This window comes from Paramisgurnus dabryanus, chromosome 24 (assembly GCF_030506205.2).
Source record: "Paramisgurnus dabryanus chromosome 24, PD_genome_1.1, whole genome shotgun sequence".
NCBI lineage: Eukaryota > Metazoa > Chordata > Actinopteri > Cypriniformes > Cobitidae > Paramisgurnus > Paramisgurnus dabryanus.
In genome coordinates, this window is record NC_133360.1 from 4,670,347 (window position 1) to 4,691,898 (window position 21,552).

A 21,552-nucleotide genomic window follows, 5' to 3' on the forward strand; every position below is an offset into this window, starting at 1 on the left:
TGTTTATGTTTTCCCTAATAAACATAATTTTGTTAGTAAAGAAGTTCATGAAGTCGTTACTATTGTGTTGGAGTTTACTATTGGTTTCTGTTTGTTCTTTGTTTCTAGTCAGTTTCGCAACTGTGCTAAAGAGGAAACGAGGGTTGTTATGATTTTCTTTAATAAGCGTACTGAGATAGGTAGATCTGGCGGTTTTAATAGCCTGTCTGTAGAGTTGAACACTCTCTTTCCATGCTGAAGTCATACCTCTAACTTTGTGCTTCGGTAGTTTCTTTCCATTTTTCTAGCTACTTTTTTAAGGGCTGCAGTATGATGGTCAGTGTTGGGAGTAACGCATTACAAAATCTAATATATTACAGTAATATATTAGTTTTTGCTGTAACGCAGTAATTTAACGCATTACTAATAAAATTTTGGTAATATTTTACTCGTTACAGTCTTATTAACGAGCGCGTTACAACAATGCATTTCAAAAATAGGAGTGTTATTTTTTTTTTTTTGACCAATGCGCGTGACCAGCATCCACACAGGAAAAAGCTGCGGGTAAAATAGTAATGGCTGCGTCCCAAACAGCATACTTCCATACTATATAGTAGGCGAAAAGCACTACTTCTCGTACTCTTTGCCTACTATATAGTATGGAAGTAGGCGGTTTGGGACGCAGCGTATGTCTGTTTCCAGGTGCTGTATGCAGCATGTTCATTTTTACTTTAATTTTGTATTTGACGCGTTTCTTAAAGAGCCGAATCTGGGAAGTCCGCGGCTGTATAAGCATTAACTAAAGTGGTCGCAATCAAGTCCGGTAACGCCGCACACGCAAAATTCTGCGAATGAGAGCACTAAGTAAAAGTAACAGAAAGTTTCTATCGGTCTCCCATGCTGCTTGAACCTCAGAAGTAAAGAGACTTTTAGAAATCTTGCCAGTAAAATCCATTTCACCACACCAGCAATAACAAGGTAAGCTAACGTTGCTATGGTTACAGTCCATATACATAAAAAATTGATAGGCTATTCCTATGCTATCTACAGTTTTATTACAAACAGCAACCTAAACTACAACATATGATTAATGTAGACTTAAACATGGTTATTTAAATAGTACATTTAAACATCACTGTTTAAAGTTTTACCAGCCTTTGTATGGGAGCCTATATTCATTGTTTAACAAAAAGTAGTGTTCCTCTGTTTGTCTGTGTTTTATTAAGCAATTATATGTTAACCTACATGTAATCCTTATATTGTACTGAAATTAGCTGTATTCCTTGAGGCCTGATCCACCAATAGCACTTTTTGATAAGTTGGGTCAACCCAGTGCATGCCAGGTTTGTGTTGTGAATCTGAATTAAAAGTGAATTAAAGAATAGAAATGAAAAGAGGTTGCGTGTCTTGCCATGTTATTAGTCTATAGGTTGCATTATAGTGGGCTCTAGCTTTATTGTGTTTGGTATGTGTACCATCATTTACCAGACTTTTACCAGATCATTTTTCCATGTTTATGACTCTGACAGTCATTGTTACTGTTTTTTGCCATAAGTCTTCACTGTGCCTATTCAAAGCTCGAGGGCCAACACATAACTTTTAGATTTATAAGCATCAATAAACTACATTTTAACATTTTATAATGCCTAGTCATACTTCTGTTATTTTGATGAAAGTAACTCAAAAGTAACGCAAAAGTAGTGTAACTCATTACAGTTCAGAGTCAGTATTATTGTAATGTAACTAATTACTTTCAAATGACAGTAATTTGTAATATATAATGTATTACACTTTGGAAGTAACTTGCCCAACACTGATGATGGTCATACCATGGAGCTGGCGTTTTTTCATTGATTCTCTTTTTTCTAATGGGAGCAACGGCATCCATCGTGCTAGAGCAAACGTTGTTCAGGTTTTCTATTATAATATCCAGATCTTCACGGTTATCTGCTACATGTTTCATTTGAGACAGGTCTGGAAGAGTGCTAATAAAGCTATCTTTAGTGGTGGAAATTATTGTTCTGGCTAATCTGTAGCATGTTGTAGACTGAGCGGTCCTATCTAGAAGTATTGTGTATGACACAAGGCAATGGTCTGAAACGGCATCGCTCTGGGGTGATATTTCGATGTCATTAATATTGAGTCCGAGTGACAGAATTAAGTCTAATGTGTGCTTACGAGTATCCGTGGGCCCTGACACGTTTTGTTTAATACCGAGAGAATTCAGAACATCCATAAACGCACGTCCTAAAGCATCTTTTGAGTTATCCACATGGATATTAAAATCACCAACGATAAGAGCTTTATCTACAGTGACTGTAAGCTCAGATAGGAAGTCTGTTATTTCTTTAAGAAAATCTGTGTGGTGGCCCGGAGGCCTATATATGGTAGCTAAAATGAACGAAAGCTGTTTGTTGTTACGATCAGTTATTTCCATATTTAACAGTATTATTTCAAACAAATTTAGTTTTAGTTCAGATTTATGGTTTACTTTGAACATTTTGTTGTATATTGTAGCTACACCACCCCCTCTCCCTTTTAGACGAGGAACGTGTTTATAAAAATAGTCTTCTGGGGTGGATTCGTTTAAACTGATGTAATCGTCTGCTTTAAGCCAGGTCTCTGTCAAACAGAGTGCATCTAAGTTTTGGTCAGTAATTATTTCATTGGTAATAGGTTCTTTATTGGTAAGCGATCTAATGTTAAGAAGGCCGAATTTTAACATTTGAGTTTCATCTGTTAATGTATTGTGTTCTAATTTTATGTTAATAAGATTTGTACGAGACGAGGTAAACGGTGCTCTGTATTTATTTGTTTGAGGAACAGACACAGTCGAGATGTGTTGGTACTCTGGTAAAAAAGGCTCTATGTGCTGGGATATATGTGATCTTGACATGTCAAGGCAGCTAATAGACTGATGGGTATTAGGGGTGGGAATCGCTTGGACCCTCATGAATCGATTCAGAATCGATTCTTAGGGTCCCGATTCGATTCAGAATCGATTCTTGGCGTACTACTTTGCATATCTGTGACGTCATTACGTCACATTTGCTCTCAAAGCCAGGTTAATGTTTGTGCTTTTGCTAGTAGTCTCTGAACTGTCATATACTGTACTTTAATGCAACTAAGGGATAAATAATGTCATTCTTATATACATATATGTCCTGTTTCTGTAAGACATTAAAACCAGTAAAAATAGTAATTAAACGTGACATATTAATTCTATATGTTAACCGGCATTAACTTCCACGAACTGACTTACGTTAAGCGTCTAATCATCATCATTATACACAGTGATTGGCAGTATTACTGTATTTATATAATGCAGCGCAACCAGCGACTGAATAGCAAACTATGTGCATATTTTACAGAAGTATTCATGTTATATCTAAACAGTCAGCGGATGGTTTTGGGCAAGGGTGTCCAATACGTAGATCGCAAAGGCAATCCCGGTAGATCACACATAATTAACTGCTGCTCCACGAGCGAAATTGTCATTATGGTCTTTTAGTTGTGAAACATGCAGGTCTTTTTTAAATGCTGCGCCTTCCTTCTCAACTGTGTTTTGCCAGGCCACTGCAGCTCAGTCGTCTTTAACTTCCAAAATTCACAAGGACACGCATTCTTGCCTCACGCAGGAGCAGATGCACGCGCACTGTGTGTGTGAGCGAGCAAACGAGAGAGAGAGAGGCAGCGTAGCACTGATTTGTATGCTTCTGATACAGTTGTAATTTTCTAGTTTGTTTCACTAAACCGCATCTCCGCTATTTTAAGGAGTACTCGACATGTACTCAAAAAGAATAAAGTAATGGTGACAGCCCTAAATTCAATGTAGAGATATATGCAGTATAATCCTAGAAGCATTTAAAGTGTTCTTTCTCTTCTGCTCTTGTAAGCTCGGCTATGCGCTTGTGCAGTGCGCGCTCTCTTAAGTTGTCCGTGTGAAGCACCGCTCCCCCAGTTGAGTTCCGCCTTTTGGTTCTGATAACGTCACGTTTTATTTTGTAAACTAACATTTAAGAATCGATTCTTGAAATTTGTGAATCGATTCAGAATCGTCCCACGTCCGAATCGCGATTCATCTAAGAATCGATTTTTTTTCCCACCCCTAATGGGTATGCCGATCTGTCTGTTTCCTGACCTGGGCCCTGGATAGTCAGACAATATCAAAAGTTAGACTATTGGTCAGATTTCTAGAGAGTATAGCACTTCCTTCCGGAGACGGATGGAGGCCATCTCTCTTTAGCAGGTCAGGTCTTCCCCGGAAATGCTTCCAATTGTCTATAAACCCTACGTTATGCTGAGGGCACCACTTTGACATCCAGCCATGAAGAGAAACTAATCTACTGTAAGTTTCATCTCCCGGTAGGCGGGGAGGGGACCAGAGCAAATTACATTGTCTGACATTGTTTTTGCAATTTCACACACCTCTTTAATAGTATCTTTGGTGATCTCCGACTGGCGGAGTCTGGTGTCATTCGTGCCGGCGTGAATAACAATCTTAGAAAACTTACGTTTAGCATTAGCCAGCACTTTTAATTTGGATCTAATGTCAGACGCTCTGGCTCCCGGTATACAATCGACTATGGTGGCTGGTGCCTCAATGCCAGCGTTCCTGAGTATAGAATCTCCAATAACCAGGGCACCTTTAACAGATGTCTCAGCCGGTGTATTGCTGAGTGGAGAAAATCGGTTTGATATTAAAACAGGAACGTGATTTGGGTGCCGAATGTGACTATGCCGCCTGACAGTCACCCAGTTAGTCAGCCGCCTTGACTCTGAAGGCTGAACCAAGCCATGTGTATTACGCTTAACACTAGGCGCACCCGAAACAGTGTTTGTAACATTAACATTAGCGGTCTTACTGTCCTTAACTAGCGTTCGGATGCACGCTTCTAGTTCTGCAACCTTCTCTGTCAGCCTTACTACTTCAATACACTTAGCACATGTAAACCCCTCTATGCTGACGGAAGAAGCTAAACTGTACATGTGGCAAGTAGTGCAGGTTACAATGACAAGCGGAGTCTTACCGTTTTCATGCTGGGCGATGGCGTCTCCGTTCGCCCGAACGCGGTCCGTGAAGCTGCATCGAGACGGGTGCTCGCTCGCAGCACGCCTCGGCCCCCTACGAGCGTCTGTGGTCAGGGTGATGTGAGGCACGTTGACTCTGTAAAGGCCGGGCAGCACCTCCTTCACAGCTTCCAGATCTGGTGTGGAGAGGTCAGAAAAGCATACATCGGATGAATCCGCCATTAGATCGCCAACGAAGGAAGGTTTAAGTAAACAGACGGTAAAAAATGCTAGCTTTAGCCGGAACCAACTGGTGATGCTAGCGGGCTATATGCTAACACTGGGTGTTACTAGTGATAAAATCGTTTTGCTTAGTAATACAATTCAGTAATCGTCAAGGTAAAGTATTCCTAAGATAAACTAATAAGTTATATTATATAGATAGGAATAAGATAGGGAAAAAAAGGATTTAACTGATAAGCTCAACAGAGCTTCGGGCTTGCGACTCCTCTCCTCGTCTCTCTCTCAGCGTCTCTATCTCTCTCAGCGTCTCTTTCTGATGACGTCAGTTGTCGAGCAGGAAATTACAGATGGGACACCCTACCAGGCATTAAGTTGTGATTCATTCCGATGTATGGATAACAAACTAAACATCTCTATTTGTCAGAGGTAATCTAGACTTAAAAAACACAATTGTACATGAGAATACAAGTTATTTGAATATAAAAAGCAGTTTATAAAAGAGGGAACCCACATACATCACACATGCATAAATGTATTTACAGACAAGACCTAAAAGAGTTTTTCCAAGACATTCCTTAGGTCTCTGCAGGACCATTCACACCTTATCAGCTCTCTGTTGAGCTTCAAAAGAGGGTCGTAAAATGTTCCACTGAGATGGTTGGGGTTGACTATAGCCTCTTTGATGTATAAATCCAGAAACTAGCCAGGGCATGGGGGGTTAACACATCATATCATATATACTAGCTATTCTGCAATCCAAGTATCAGATATGATCCGGTTCTGCCAATCCAGCCAGATGCTACAGAAGGTTTAAACTAGACACATAGCAAAGATGATAGATTAAAAGAGTGGGAGAACTACCTACATTAACACCAAAAATATTAAAGATGAAAATAAAGGTCTATATCAGTGCCCAGTTAAGAAAAACTGGATAAAAGATTAAACGTGTAAAGGATACAAGTATTTATATTGCCATGCCACTCATCTCATTACAATATGCTATTTGGATATAGCTTAACTTTTATAACTTTGTTTCATAACTTCCTATTCTGAAAGTTTTATCATTTGTGCATAATGACATGTGCAGCAACTGCATAGAGTTAAGTCTATTTAGTATTCTTCAGTAATGCAGTTATTTTGGGGAAAATGTGAATAATTGCTTTACAGGCTAACTTACATTGTGCCCTAAATTTTCTGCTTGCGCTCCTAAATTTTTTAATCTGGGGCTACAGTAGGCTACTCCTAATAACAAAAAAGTTAGTCTGAAGCCCTGAATGACTAGAGTTTTTTTTTTTTAAATGGTGGGGGGCACTTCAAATGTGGTCACCCTGGGGCACTACACTGTGTTAATCCGGGCCTGAGGCTAATCACGTTAGTTATATATTAATGTCTTTGTAATGTTGTCTTAAAGTGTCAGGTAAAATAAGAGACGCAAATGAGATCTCAGTGAGACTGCAGGAGTGCTGATAGCTGTGACGTCCAGAGTTCTGTTCTCTGTTTTTACCATTTTATATTCATGTCAATTGTCAAAACATTTTTACTTGGATATTTTTGAGTTAGTATCTTGAAATATTTTCCCAGTCATGGAGTCTTTACATTGGCTCCCTGTTGGTTTTAGAGTTGATTTTAAAATTTTTATGCTTACTTACAAGGTTTTGCATGGGTTGGCACCTCAATATTTGGCCGAGCTTTTAATTCCTTATACTCCATCACGTGACCTTCGCTCTTCTGAAACTGGCCTTTTAACTGTTTAAGATCGATGGGCGACAGGGCTTTTTCTTCATTGGCTCCAAAACTATGAAACTCCTTATCTATTGAAATAAAGCCCGGTGCACTCTGTGAGATTTTAGCTACGATTTAGCTGTCTGGGACAAATTTTGAAATCCTAAAAGATTTCTGGAATCCTAGGCTAAAATCTGCCGTCTTTGATTGCTAGTTTGACATGTTCACAGACAGCCGATTAATGACCGTTGCGATCAAAATTATCCTCCGACAAAATTCTGGCAGTGTCAGAAATTTTGTGAGACAATCCTGCTGTGTGACATCTCCCTACGACAACCGGCAGCTCAATAACCAATAGAAGCACAGAACCCGATGACACATTTAGTGCGGCGACAACAACAAATCAACGCAGACAAATGTCAAAAAGAGCCAGATAGACTGTACTGCAGAAAGAGAAACTTGTGGAGTTATGGAAAGATAAAGAGTGTTTGTACAACGTGTCATCGCCACTGTATAGGATAAAAATGAAGCAGCCTGGAGAGAAATCGCACTGGAAATACAAATGCCAGGTACTCGTCTCCTTCGTTTTTTTCTTCTTTTATGCTTTAGACAAGTCATGATTAAAATGAATGATAGATGTTTTGGTTTGCTAGCCTTCGCTTTAGCGTGTGTTCGCCCAGCCGTCGTTGATCGATGACGTAAAACTGCGGACGCATTTTAAAAAGTCTTTAAACTCGTACAGTCTGACATTGATGGAAACTGACATCATATAGTGTGACATGGACTTAACTGCGATCTTGATCGCACAGTGTGGCAAGCAACAATCCTAAAGGACTTTTTAAAATCGCACAGTGTATACCGGGCTTAAGGCAAGCTAATACTCTTAGCTTTTTTTAAGTCTCTCCTCAAAACGAATTTTTTAGGTTAGCTTTATTCTTTTTTTTATATGGTTTAATTTGTTGTTGCATTGTTCTGTATACGTGTGTATTATTTGAATATTATTTGTTGTTGTTCAGTGCTTTGAGATCTACATTTAAAGGCGCTATAGAAAATAAAGTTTATTATTATTATATGTTTTGCTTTTTAAGGGGTCTCTCAATGCTTATAGGAGGCCTGGGACCACCCCAGCCCCCTTTTAATTCGAACATTGCATTCAACTTTGGTGTCTATAAAGCCTAAAATATCTGCTTTAGTTTTATCTACCTTCCTCAATCTCATTACAACCAGTAGATACACTAAACCAGGGGTGTCAAACTCAAGACCCAACTAGCGTGGCTATGTCTTAATGCGAAGGCTGCGGCGTCCGGAGGTCCCATTTCCAGGCTGTATACGTCATCAAGACTGTCTTGTTTCAGAATATTAACAATTATAAAGTTAAATATTATTCTTCGTTAATAGTAAATAGTTGTAATATGCGTATGACTTATGTAATGGTCAGTTAACTTAAATAAACCAGGCTTGATGTCGCTGCATATGCGAACTCCGCAGGCTGCAGCCTTTGGATTTAGAAACAGACAGTAGCCTATCTGCTCGTTCTTTCGTTTCCTCTCTTGCGCACGCTCAGGCGCATCCAGCGAGAAAATGTTTTCCGTCTCGTTTACAGAAATGTTTCGCGATGTCCAGCTGGGATTAGTTTACAACACGTCTATTCCCGCTAAATACGCGAACTAATGACTCATCTGAACTGATTACTTTTAATAAACGATTGAAACTATTGATCTGTAGCCTACAACTGAACTCATGAGACGTCAGTCAAGCCAGGTAAAAAAATCACAGCTTTTTTGTAAAGAGGGCAAGAAATGACAAGCCAGAGTATATGTGTCTATTGTGGTGGAGATTGTAAAACTCTTTATTGGTATCTAAAAATGCCTCTCATTTTCTTACCTGTAGAATGAAGGATAACAGAACATTTTGAGTGTACTGTACTCACATACAACATGTGTTTTTGTCACTTTAGAATGGTTGTACTCTATACACTTTGTCATTATTTGCCTGGGCTTCTACTTTCAAAGCTAGGTATTAATTGAGTTATTAACAAAACCAATAGTAAGCAAATGCAGAGAAAATTATGCAATGTACAGTAATAAAAGAGTTGATACATTCATACAGTCGTTCAAATACAACCGGCCCTTTGAGAGTAACCGTAATGCTGATGTGGCCCGGGATGAAATTGAGTTTGACACCCCTGCACTAAACCATTGGTGTTCATTGGTAATGTGTTGCCAGGACTTTCATTGGACAACTTCAGAGGTGAATTGTCCTATCATAACAAACCATGCAACAATGGAAAGCTTATTTATTCAGCTTTCAGATAATGTATAAATATCACCATATGACTGATTCTGTGGCCCAGGGTCACACGTGTTGATCGTTTGTTATTCGTTTCATCTGCTGTGTTTAATCATTTAATCCTTCAGATTTATATTTCAGTGAAAAACTTATGTTTATAATCAGTAAATAAGACACGTAATAGATGAAAATCACCTGAATTTTGTTTCTGTTTCTGTCTGCTGCTGTTACAGATGAAACAAAAACATTGGAAGTGAATGAAGAAGAATCTGTCGATCTGAAAACTAAAGTTACTGACATACAGAGAGTTGATCTGATAGAGTGGAGATTTGGAGAAACTCTCATAGCTGAAATCAAACCTTTCAAACAAGGTTGTAGTATATATCGTGCTGATAAAATGGAGCTGAATCATCAGACTGGAGATCTCACCATCAATGACTTCAGACAGAAAAACACAGGAGTTTATACACTAAGAATCACCAGAGGAGGAGAAACATTAGACAAGAGATTCAGTGTGTTTGTCAGAGGTGAGTAACTGAAATCTTTCAGTGTAATAATGATTTTATTATCATCTGTACTCTGTTGACAGTATATTAAAGATATAAGAGTTATTTATGACTATTAACTTACCGTGGAGACTCACTATGTTTAACTTTTGATTTATCTTCTGTTTAAACCTGATTTTATCTGCAGCTAAAGTCACTTTTTACACTTGTCATATTAAAATAATTAACTTTATCCACTGTGGACTCTATGCACCGCGGTGCTTGACTTATTTCCGGTGAAATCTCAGGATGGGGACTACTTCCTTCAGTCATAGAGCGCGGAAAAATTACGGAATGCCCGATCGGGTTTTAACCTCTGACTGTGGTTTTAACCGCTCATTTTCATGATGCATCAACTGCGCTCAGTTGAATCTACCAATGGGTCTACACAGCCCAGGTAAAGTCAACACATCTCACTCAGTCAGAAGATGTGCATGCGTGGGTTTAAAACTAGACACATAGCAAAGATGATAGATTAAAGTAGAGTGGGAGAACTATACATTAACACCAAAAACATTAAAGATGAAAATAAAGGTCTATATCAGTGCCCAGTTAAGAAAAACTGGATAAAAGATTAAACGTGTAAAGGATACAAGTATTTATATTGCCATGCCACTCATCTCATTACAATATGCTATTTGGATATAGCTTAACTTTTATAACTTTGCTTCATAACTTCCTATTCTGAACGTTTTATCATTTGTGCATAATGACATGTGCAGCAACTGCATAGAGTTAAGTCTATTTAGTATTCTTCAGTAATGCAGTTATTTTGGGGAAAATGTGAATAATTGCTTTACAGGCTAACTTACATTGTGCCCTAAATTTTCTGCTTGCGCTCCTAAAATTTTTAATCTGGGGCTACAGTAGGCTACTCCTAATAACAAAAAAGTTAGTCTGAAGCCCTGAATGACTAGAGTTTAAAAAAAAAAATTGGTGGGGGGCACTTCAAATGTGGTCACCCTGGGGCACTACACTGTGTTAATCCGGGCCTGAGGCTAATCACGTTAGTTATATATTAATGTCTTTGTAATGTTGTCTTAAAGTGTCAGGTAAAATAAGAGATGCAAATGAGATCTCAGTGAGACTGCAGGAGTGCTGATAGCTGTGACGTCCAGAGTTCTGTTCTCTGTTTTTACCATTTTATATTCATGTCAATTGTCAAAAAAATTTACTTGGATATTTTGAGTTAGTATCTTAAAACTTTAGAGGATGTAAAGAACAAAGCAAAAATGACTATTGACTACGTTTTAGAAATCTATTTGTCCATTATTTGTTTCTCTTGTGCTGTTTGTTTATTTTAATACCCCATGTATTTAGTTTGTTGTGTGGGTGTTTTTTTCTCTGAAGTTATTCTTGTTGTCATTGACATTAATAACAAATGCAGAAGACAAATAGAAAATTAGTAAACCATACATAAATATGCAAAATACTACGTTTTTACTGTTCTAACATTTAGCTTGTATAAGACGTTACCTTGGCTAGTAGCGGAGATCGGGGCACAACCTAGCACTTTTTACTTTGGCTCTATCATTAAAACAATATTTAAGTTAGATTAACACAGCTCACATCAGCTAGATGGGAAGGTAGAATGCAACCGTCTACGCTCTCACTGCGCTGAGGGTGGTTTAGGCACGTAGTCCCTTAAGGGCATATACAGCCCATGACGGCACTATAGACCCCTTGCACGTGACGTCACGCTCTACTCGCGCGAATCATGGACGCCATGACGGACGGCGGAAGTGCTATGTTGTAGACGGACGGCAAGCCGAACAAGTACGTGTTTGTGTTCGTTAGGGTCATAAAATGGTTATTTCGTGTTGCTATGATGCACCTACCATTACAGAAAAGTGGCATAAATACATTATTTTTACATGAATGTTATTGTTTAATGCTGCAGTGACACCATACATTTTATAGCTGCCAACGCATTCACCGTGAAACCCACGCAATTGACCCCATTCTCATGCCACACATCCATGTTCACGATGTAAGTAGCTAAACCAGTGCTCGCAGTACTGACACTTTTATATTTTAGCGTACCTTCATTGTCTTTTGCGTGCCACCACTTCTCATGTTGCTGGTACTTTGCTGCAAAGAGTCAAAGAGCATTTCACTTTATGTGGCGCTGCGCAGGAAGTTCGGCAGCAAGGACAGAAGAGTACCGCGAGAGCAAGTCGAAATGTTACAAAAGGGTCCGCCTTTACCTTTGCTCTCGCGTTACTCTGATGTCATACGCCGATCAGTCAGCTCCGCCGCAGTCGAACACACAAAGCGTCAAGGTCTGGATGAAAAGCAGAGACCTGCCCGGATTCCTAGCACGCAGATACCCTCAGAAAACAGCAATTTTAATCAACCATCACTCGCATGTGCATGTTTGCAAGCAGTACAAGCCTGCGTGATGTTTGCGGTGTCAGGTTTTAATAAAAGAGAAAAAGTCAATTGATATTTGACATCTATAAACAATAATATATACGAAATATAATGGTCTTGACATACACATTATCTGTTGCTTTAGTTTAATATAAACTACTCATTTGGTTTATTTTATTGTGACAGTCCCTCTATCAACAATCACAAATCATCACTTTACGCTTCTCTTTCTCAGTGGATAAACTGAATCAAAGCTGCTGTTATCTGCAGTTATACATTTTACAGAGACCAGTAGCCTATTCATTAGATTTTAAGAACTTTTTTGGCACTTTTATCACAAGGAAAGCATAATAGAAGTGTATAAAATAATAGTAAAGACTCTAATCTCAGGCATTTAAACTCAGTAAAAGCTTTTATTTCAATTTAATTTCTAAAATATGATTCGATTTGTATTGTGAACCATTTTAATGCAGTCTTTTCCAACTATTTAACTAAAATAGCTAAAATCCACACTATTATCAATTGGCAAATGGTTAGGACTTATATAAAAAATTATTACCACAAACCCCCACCCCCCAAAAAAAATCTCACTCCAAGCTGAACTCAGAAGTTGGCAACTCTGCAGACTTTTAAAAGCCTTAAGATCAGCACCAGTGTATGGGGATATCCCGTTTACCACATAGTGGTACAAATCATGCGGGCTGAAGTCAGGCAGACTCGGCGTTTAATGAGGTCCGTGAAAATTGAAGGAGGAAGAAGGTAAGTGTCGGTATCCAGTCCCGCTATCTCTAACTTCTCTAAATAGCGCTTTTTGTGAGGACCTGCCAAATGCCCTACCTCGACCGATAACGGCACAACAACTTCCTTAATATAAGAAGCCATGTATTTTAGTGTAATATATATTTAAACTGTTTAAAACTAATCAAAAATCCCGCTCGTCTATTACTAATCAACCTAGTGCGTCAGTGATTTTGCCGTCCAGCATGGCGTCGTCACGTGGTCTAGGTCACGTGTTTGGAAAGGGTCTATAATAGGCGAGTTATTCGGCCGCTTCTCTCGCTTAAGATAATTAATTGTGCCCGGCCACTACACACCCAAGGCACCAGCATGAAAACCCTTGGGGTAGACAGCCCGCTTCTCCTTCATCTGCTCACTGCTGCAAAGGTAGACTGGGTCGTAGTCATTGCTTCACACCATTACAGGCACTGCTTAAAGAGGGGTGTCTAGGAAGGGCACGCTGTGCTTACTGATTTTATGAGTATAAGCAGCAAAACCTAATTGGGGCAACTTGTTACAGCTGGCACTTGGCCGAGCAGTGTCTCGGGTGGAATATCTCACAAACTCATATCCAGAGTGCTCCTGAGAGAGGCGGGCTCGTATGAAGCTCGTGTCTGTATCCCCAACCAAGCACATAAATGCTACTAGTACCGGGTTGGACCCACTTTTGCCTTCAGATCTGCCTTAATCCTTCGTGGCATAGATTCAACAAGGTACTGGAAAAATTTCTCAGAGATTTTGGTACATATTAACATGATAGTATCACGCAGTTGCTGCAGATTTGTTGCCTACACATCCATGGTGGGAATCACCCGTTCCACCACATCTCAAAGGTGCTCTATTGGATTGAGATCTGGGGACCGTGGAGGCCATTTGAGTACAGTGAACTCATTGTCATGTTCAAGAACCAGTCTGAGATGATTTGCGCTTTATGACATGGTGCGTTATCCTGCTGGAAGTAGCCATCAGAAGATGGGTACACTGTGATCATAAAGGGATAGACCTGGTCACCAACAATACTCAGGTAGGCTGTGGGGTTGACACGATGCTCAATTGGTACTAATCGGCCCAAAGTGTGCCAAAAAAAATATCCCCCACACCATTATACGACCACCAGCAGCCTGAGCCGTTGATGGATCCATATTTTCATGTTGTTGACACCAAATTCTGACCCTCCATCTGAATGTCGCAGCAGAAATCAAGACTCATCAGACCTAAAAACGTTTTTCCCACTTCTACTGTCCAATTTTGGTGAGCCTGTGTGAATTGTAGCCTTAGTTTCCTGTTCTTACCTGTCAGGAGTGGCACCCAGTGTGGTCTTCTGCTGCTGTAGCCCACCCGCCTCAAGGTTCGAAGTGTTGTGTGTTCAGAGATGCTCTTCTGTATATCTTGGTTGTAACGAGTGGTTATTTGAGTTACTGTTGCCTTTCTATCAGCTAAAACCAGTCTGGCCATTCTTCTCTGACCTCTGGCATCAACAAGGCATTTGCGCCCAGAGAACTGCCACTCACTGGATATTTTCTCTTTTTCTGACCATTCTCTGTAAACCCTACAGATGGTTGAGCGTGAAAATCCCAGTAGATCAGCAGTTTCTGAAATAATCTGACCAGCCCGTTTGGCACCAACAACCATGCCACGCTCAAAATCACTTAAAACACCTTTTCCCCATTCTGACGCTTGGTTTGAACTTCAGCAGATCGTCTTGACCATGTCTACATGCCTAAATGCCTTGAGTTGCTGCCATTTGATTGGCTGTTTAGAAAATTGCGTTAACAAGCAGTTGGACATGTGTACCTAATAAAGTGGCCGGTGAGTGTATATATATTTAAATATCTATATTAGTGCAATGCAGTACAATAAGCCTCTCTATTCAATGCAAATATACATCAAAAGCCAGGCAGGCAGGCTGCTATTAATGTGTGTGTTTGTGTGTGTGTGTGTGTGTGTGTGTGTGTGTGTGTGTGTGTGTGTGTGCGTGTGTGTGTGTGTGTGTGTGTGTGTGTGTGCGTGCGTGTGTGTGTGTGCGTGTGTGTGTTTGCGTGCGTGCGTGTGTGTGTGCGCGCGTGTGTGTGCGCGCGTGTGTGTGCGTGTGTGTGCGCGCGTGCGTGTGTGTGTGTGTGTGTGTGTGTGTGTGTGTATTTACAGTCAAGCTCAAAATTATTCATACCCTTTGTAAATATGACCAAAGAAGGCTCTGAAAATAAATCTGCATCGTTAATACTTTTGATCTTTAATTTAAAAATCTATAAAAATCCAACCTTTCATTGGGGAATAATAATTTAAAATGGGTGAAAAATCTAATACTGAGAGAAATATTTTTCTCTAATACACACTGCTCACAATTAATCATACCCTTTTATTAAATTCTTTTTTCAACCTCCTTTTCCCAAGAGAGCAGCTCTGAGTCTTCACCTATAATGCCTGATGAGTTTGGAAAACACCTGACAAGAGTTTAGTGACCATTCCTTCATGCAGAATCTCTCCAGATCCTTCAGATTCCAGCTCCATGTTGGTGCTTCTTCTCTTCAGTTCACCCCACTCATTTTCTTTAGGGTTCAGGTCAGGTGACTGGGATTGTCATGGCAGAAGCTTCGTTTTGTGCTCAGTGACTCATTTTTTGTGTTAGTTTTGATGTTTGTTTTGGATCATTGCCCTGAAGGAAGATGCAACAATGGCCCAGTCAGGGACAGTCAGGTTTTGATTTTTTATCTGTTGGTATTTCATAGAATCCATGATCCATGTATCTGATCAAGATGTCCAGGACCTACAGCAGAAGAATAGGCCCACAACATTAAAGATACAGCAGTATATTTCATTTTACACATGGGGTACATTTTACCCCTGTGTGCACCAAACTAATGTTGAGTGTTTGCTGCAAAAAATATATATTTTTTTGTTTCATCTGACCATGAAACAAAATGGTCAGATGTCAGCTTAAAATTATTCATACACTATATATTTTCCTCATCCTCATGTTGTTCTAAACCTGTATGAATTTCTTTTTTCTGATGAACACAAAAGAAGATATTTTGAGAAATGATGGTAAACACACATCAGATAGTGACCATTGACTTCCATAGTAGGAATAAAAAAATGATGGAATTTAATGGGTACGTTCAATTGTGTGCTTACCATCATTTATCAAAATATTTTCTTCATCATTTATTTTAATACTTCCAAAATATTTTTTCCTACTATGGAAGTCAAAGGTCACTATCTGCTGTGTGTTTAGCATAATTTCTCAAAATATCTTCTTTTGTGTTCATCAGAAAAAAGAAATTCGTACAGGTTTAGAACAACATGAGGATGAGTAAATGATGACAGGATTTTCATTTTAAAGTGAACTATCCATTTAAGTAAGTGTTGCAATAAGCTACATGTGTTAAAGCAGTGGTGACTTCAAAGTGCAAACAAACACATCGGTACAGGAAACACAATTTTTTATTTTAATTACACAATCATGGTTTTACCTCGATTGTTTTATCTTTGTTTTCAGAATTGTTTGAATCAAAAATTGAAAAAAAAAATGAATTGCTCCGTGAATATCAGTGATGTTGGACTGATATGATTTTGAAAACAACTGTATCTTATATTTAAGAGTTTAATACACTGACTGAATATTATAGTGAATTATACTATCAGTATTGAATATTTGATTTTATTAAAGTAATTTTGCCCATAAGGGATTCATTAAATTCATCATCTATAACATTATAATTGTACTTAGATTTATATACTGATAGAGAATCTGAAAGATTGAGTTTTGTTACAAGTTCTCCCCGTCTAGGGTTGGGAGAGAGTAACATGATTAAATAAACTTAAATAAAAATGGTCGTGGAGTATTCCCTTCAATCCCCTGCCCCAGAAATGTGAGCCAAACACCAGTCGTAAACTTGAAAATATTTATTATACTTAGACATAGCACAAATGGGGGTAGGCTATTCAATCTTCAGGAGAAGGTCACCAAAACAACAAACATAAGAGACTTACTAATGGAAGGAAAACTAAATAACCTACCCAGGTAAAATAAATAAATAAACAACATATGCTACCCTTCACTCCCTACCTAACAGAAAAACAGGGATTAACTTATTGTAAAATAAAAAGGTAACTAAATCTCCATACGACTCCCCATATCAAATTAAAGAAAATATATTTGAATAAGAATTAGATACAATACTTTTTAATACTGAAACATTATAAAGAAAGAAAAAGAAATCATTACGTGTACAAATGTTACATGCTACTTTAACACCTGATCACAGACACAAAAGACAAGATGCAAAGAACCAAGTCAACACACCAATTTCACATTTAGCAACACAACCACACATGTCTGGTGCATGTTTCTTATGGTTTGTTTAACCCTTAAGGGACATTTTGTGCTATTTTAATTTTTAAACCATCTTGACTGTGATGATTGAATATTGCCCAGAATTGCCAGAGGTGAATCATTTTTGATAAATTTTAGAATTTTGGTTTCAGTTTTTTAAATTAGCTTAAAATGGCTAACCTAAGCAAAAACTGACACATGTGATAGGGACAAAAAATGCCCCATTGAAAACCATTATAACTACCATTTTTGACCCCCCATTTATCTTAACATAAACTAATACATACCTTTATGTCAATATATCATTTTAAACTACTGGCCTTGAAGTTTTAATTTTTATACTTGTCCACCAGGTGGCGCTACTTTTTACCTTTTCATGCATTCATCAAAATGTCACAATTTTTGCTGTTTTCTGCGGACCGCATAGCTGCTGAAAAGATAAACCTTTAATGTTGAAAATTGGTGTGCGTGTAAAAAAAGTGTGTCTGAGTGGTAAGGGGGTGGTGGTGATGTCGGGGTGGAGTCGGTGTTGAGTGGGGCAGGGGGGCATATTCAACATATCCAAATTCTTCTGTCTTTGAAGGGCACATTCTGCATTATAAACTAATTTAGTAATAAAAACGATGAGAGGCCAGAACCGAAACAAAATCAATCTTCATTTTAATTCTCGCTCATGTTGTTTATGCAAGTAAAATGCTATAAGTTTGAACAGTATAGCAGAAGTAGTGAAAATGGCAAGGCATTACAGCACACATAAGGCTCTAGAAATATACATGCACTTCAAGAGCGAGGATGGCTCCTCATCTTCCTCCGAGGATTCTGAGGTCGACACGGAGGCCTCAGAGGTGGAAGTAGACCAGCTGGAGTCTAATTCATTAGAGGGATCTTCAGAAGACTTGTCAGAAGGTGAGAGCGGAGAGGAGATGGATGAAGTGGCGTCAGGATGGACGTCAAATATTGAAAATTCTTCTGGTCTCCCACAAACATGGAGATGCTCCGCTACTTCCCAGCAGCCAGAGATTTGATCCCAGGGCTCACACACGCCACTGCCCGAATCAGTGCCCTGACTTCAAGCTTTTCATTGATGTTGATGCATGAAATCCTGCAGCATATTTGGGCCATGACAAACCTACATGGGAGACAATCGCAGACTGAAGAGATCTTGAGACAGAGAAACTGCAGGCTTATGTGGGGGGCTGCTCATTCTGACCGGTGTTTACAGATAAAAAATGAATCAGCCCTCAGTCTCTGGGGTGAGAAATCAAGACAGGTCACTATCTGGGCTACGATGTCCCACAAAAGGTTTCACGACATCAGCCGAACACTGTGGTTCGATTAATGTTAACATATTGGCATATAAAGGATTGATTTTTCCACAAATTTCATTAATATTTGATATGCATGTTTCAGGCAGAAGTAGTTTAAAAGATTTACTAGTTTAAAGTGGAAAAAATATTGATGTATGTGATATTTTTAGAGCAGTTTTTGGGAAGGTGTCATTTTGGCCTTAAGTGTGAGTTTTGTATAAAATCTGACCCAGTTCAAAAAATAACAATGTATCAAAATCAATGTTGCTACCAATCTTTGACCCATCCTAGAGTATAATAATAAGCCCTTTTCAGAGAACAGAGAGAGGTCACAGATTTCGGTAAGATGTTGTTACTGTCCGTCAGATTGTGTGACCCTGCTGTTTGTGTGCTACTGTTAACATCAGGTTAAAATGCTTTTGATAATATATTACAGATGAGATTAGACATCACCAGAGTGAGTTTAGGTGATGTCTGCGTTCCAGTTCGGTTTTTAATGACCTTCCCTCACTAACTTCCCTCAGTCTCGTTAACTCGGATGTACGTTTTTTTTTTTGCTAAACAGTGACCTCTAGTCACAGAATTCGATACAACACCTGCAACAATCCCAGAAGATCGTTTTGTGTACAAACAGACACTTGTCTGGCAATTTTACGGGTATTTTCTGGGACCAGTGGTCTGTGTGAATGGGGTTATTATCAAATGGTAGTTCAAATGTGTTTTTTGGAAAATAGTTTTTTTTTTGTTAAAAAACATGGGATAATGTAAACAAACGGGAATATAAAGGGTTAAAATTTGTACAAAATTTTTATATGTATGTTTCAGGCAGAAGTATTGTTCTAAAAGACTGAATCATTTAAAGTGGAAAAAAATATTGATGTATTATTTTTTTAGAGAAATTTTTGAGAAGGTGTCATTTTTTGGCCTTAGGATCACTTACGCAAGTTTTTTAAGGATCTCTTGAGGGTTAAATAACTTACAATGTGTTGAATGAGAAGCAGAAGTTACTGCTGCTGTCGGATCGCGTGAAGCTTGATGTGTCGCCATAAAAACTCAAACAAGTTGATTAAAAATTGCCATTTAAAAAAACCTCACACCAGAGGGACAGTTGTGACATTCTAAACCATCACCTGAAAAGGTTAAAAACAAGAAGTCTCTGTATATTCCATGTATTAAACACTCGACTAACTGTCTCACTGTAGAGATACAGGTATGTCAGTGTGGTTTTATATTTGCGAATTGAAGACCCTCGAGGAACAACATGAACAAATTGAATATATCTTCATGTGATGTATCAGGACACTTGTTAATTTCATCCTCACACTGGCTCATACATGAAGTTATGACCGTAATCAGTGACCGTGACAGTACGCGCTGGAAGTTGCGCCATAATTCGTGCAAAGCGTCATGGGGCGTAGAAATATGCTGCGTTCCAGGCAGGTTTTTAAACCCGTGAGTTACGACTTCAAAACCACGACTCACGACCTTATGCGTTCCAGGCAGCCTGTAACTCGTGTTTTTACAACCTTCTACCGGTGAAAGTGCACTGGAACGGCAGTCAAACCCGTGACTTCCCACCCGTGAACTCGTACTAGATGGATGTTCTCCCAGTTCAGAGTCGTGAGTGGTTTTGAAGTCGTGAGTTATGGGTTACAGGTTGCCTGGAACGCAGCAATAGTGTGGATAGCGTGGCTGTGCAGCACTCCTAATGGGCCTCAGGTGTAGCAAATCAACTGCAAGGCAAGCAGAGGGAAAGAGAGACAACCAGAGCACATAAGAAAAACAACATTTTACAAAGTAAAACATTAGAATAAATGTCTTCAGGATGTAACCTAATAATAAACAGAAATTCATTAATGAAAATAAGAGCTGATGTTTATAATCAGTAAATAAGACACTTAATAGATGAAAATCACCTGAATTGATTTAATTTCTGTCTTTCTGTTTCTGTCTGCTGCTGTTACAGGTGAAACACTGAAAGTGGATGAGGGGAAATCTGTTGATCTGAAGACTGAAGTTACTGACATACAGGGAGTTGAGAAGATAGAGTGGAGATTTAAAGAAAACTTTGATATTGAATGTACCCAGATATTTAGAAGTGAATTACCTCTTATAGCTGAAATCCATCCTGCCAACAAAATCTTTTATACATATAATGGTTGTAACGGTCTATTCAGAGGTAAACTGAAGCCAAATCCTCAGACTGGAGATCTCATCATCAAAGACATCAGAGAGGAACACACTGGAGTTTATAAACTGAGGATCATCAGAGATGGAAAAACCTCAGAGAGGAGTTTCATTGTGTCTGTCAGAAGTAAGTAACTCAAATGTTTCAGTGTAATAATGATTTCATTATCATCCAGTCACAGTATCAGTGAACGTCTCGGTTACGGATGTAACCCTCGTTCCCTGAAGGAGGGAACGGAGACGTCACGTCGTGACCGACGAATTGGGAACTCGCTTAGAGAGACCAATCTGCTTCGTATACTACTAAAACGCCAATGAACTTGGCATTGAGATATTTGCATAATGCTGGCGCCGCCCCGCCAGGTGCGTATATAAGCAGCAGGTGCAAATAGGGAAATTAGCTTCTTTTTCGCTGAGAAAGCCGGAAAGTGAGACCGGCCGTAACAGCAGGTGGCAGCACCTGTGGCGACGGGACGTGACGTCTCCGTTCCCTCCTTCAGGGAACGAGGGTTACATCCGTAACCGAGACGTTCCCTTTCAGTCGGTCACTACGACGTCACGTCGTGACCGACGAATTGGGAATCCCTACCAAAACGCCACTAGGGGCTGACCTCTTCCAGTGTCTGCGTAAAGCCCTCCGGTTCCACTTAAGGAGGAGGAGATAGGTTTTAGGGCAGAAGGCCGGGCACTAGATGTTCCTTTAACCCCACAGAAGTGCCAGCGACTGGGAAGCGCCCTACCTGAGCGGGATAGGAACGCTGCGGAAGCCACCACCCGTCTTAAGGGC

At 39.3% G+C, this 21,552-nt stretch overlaps 1 protein-coding gene across 2 annotated transcripts in view; it reads left to right on the plus strand.

Moving 5' to 3' along the window:
- Window positions 1–21,552, plus strand: part of LOC135721226 (uncharacterized) — a 165,508-nt gene that overhangs the window by 108,323 nt on the left and 35,633 nt on the right. Inside the window, exons 8-9 of one of the 2 annotated variants that reach the window (XM_065243417.2) lie at window positions 9,477–9,770; window positions 20,545–20,892. In XM_065243417.2, the coding sequence (XP_065099489.1) occupies window positions 9,477–9,770; window positions 20,545–20,892 (642 nt within the window). The remainder of the gene's footprint in view (window positions 1–9,476; window positions 9,771–20,544; window positions 20,893–21,552) is intronic. The other variant, XM_065243418.1, reaches the window with a different exon arrangement.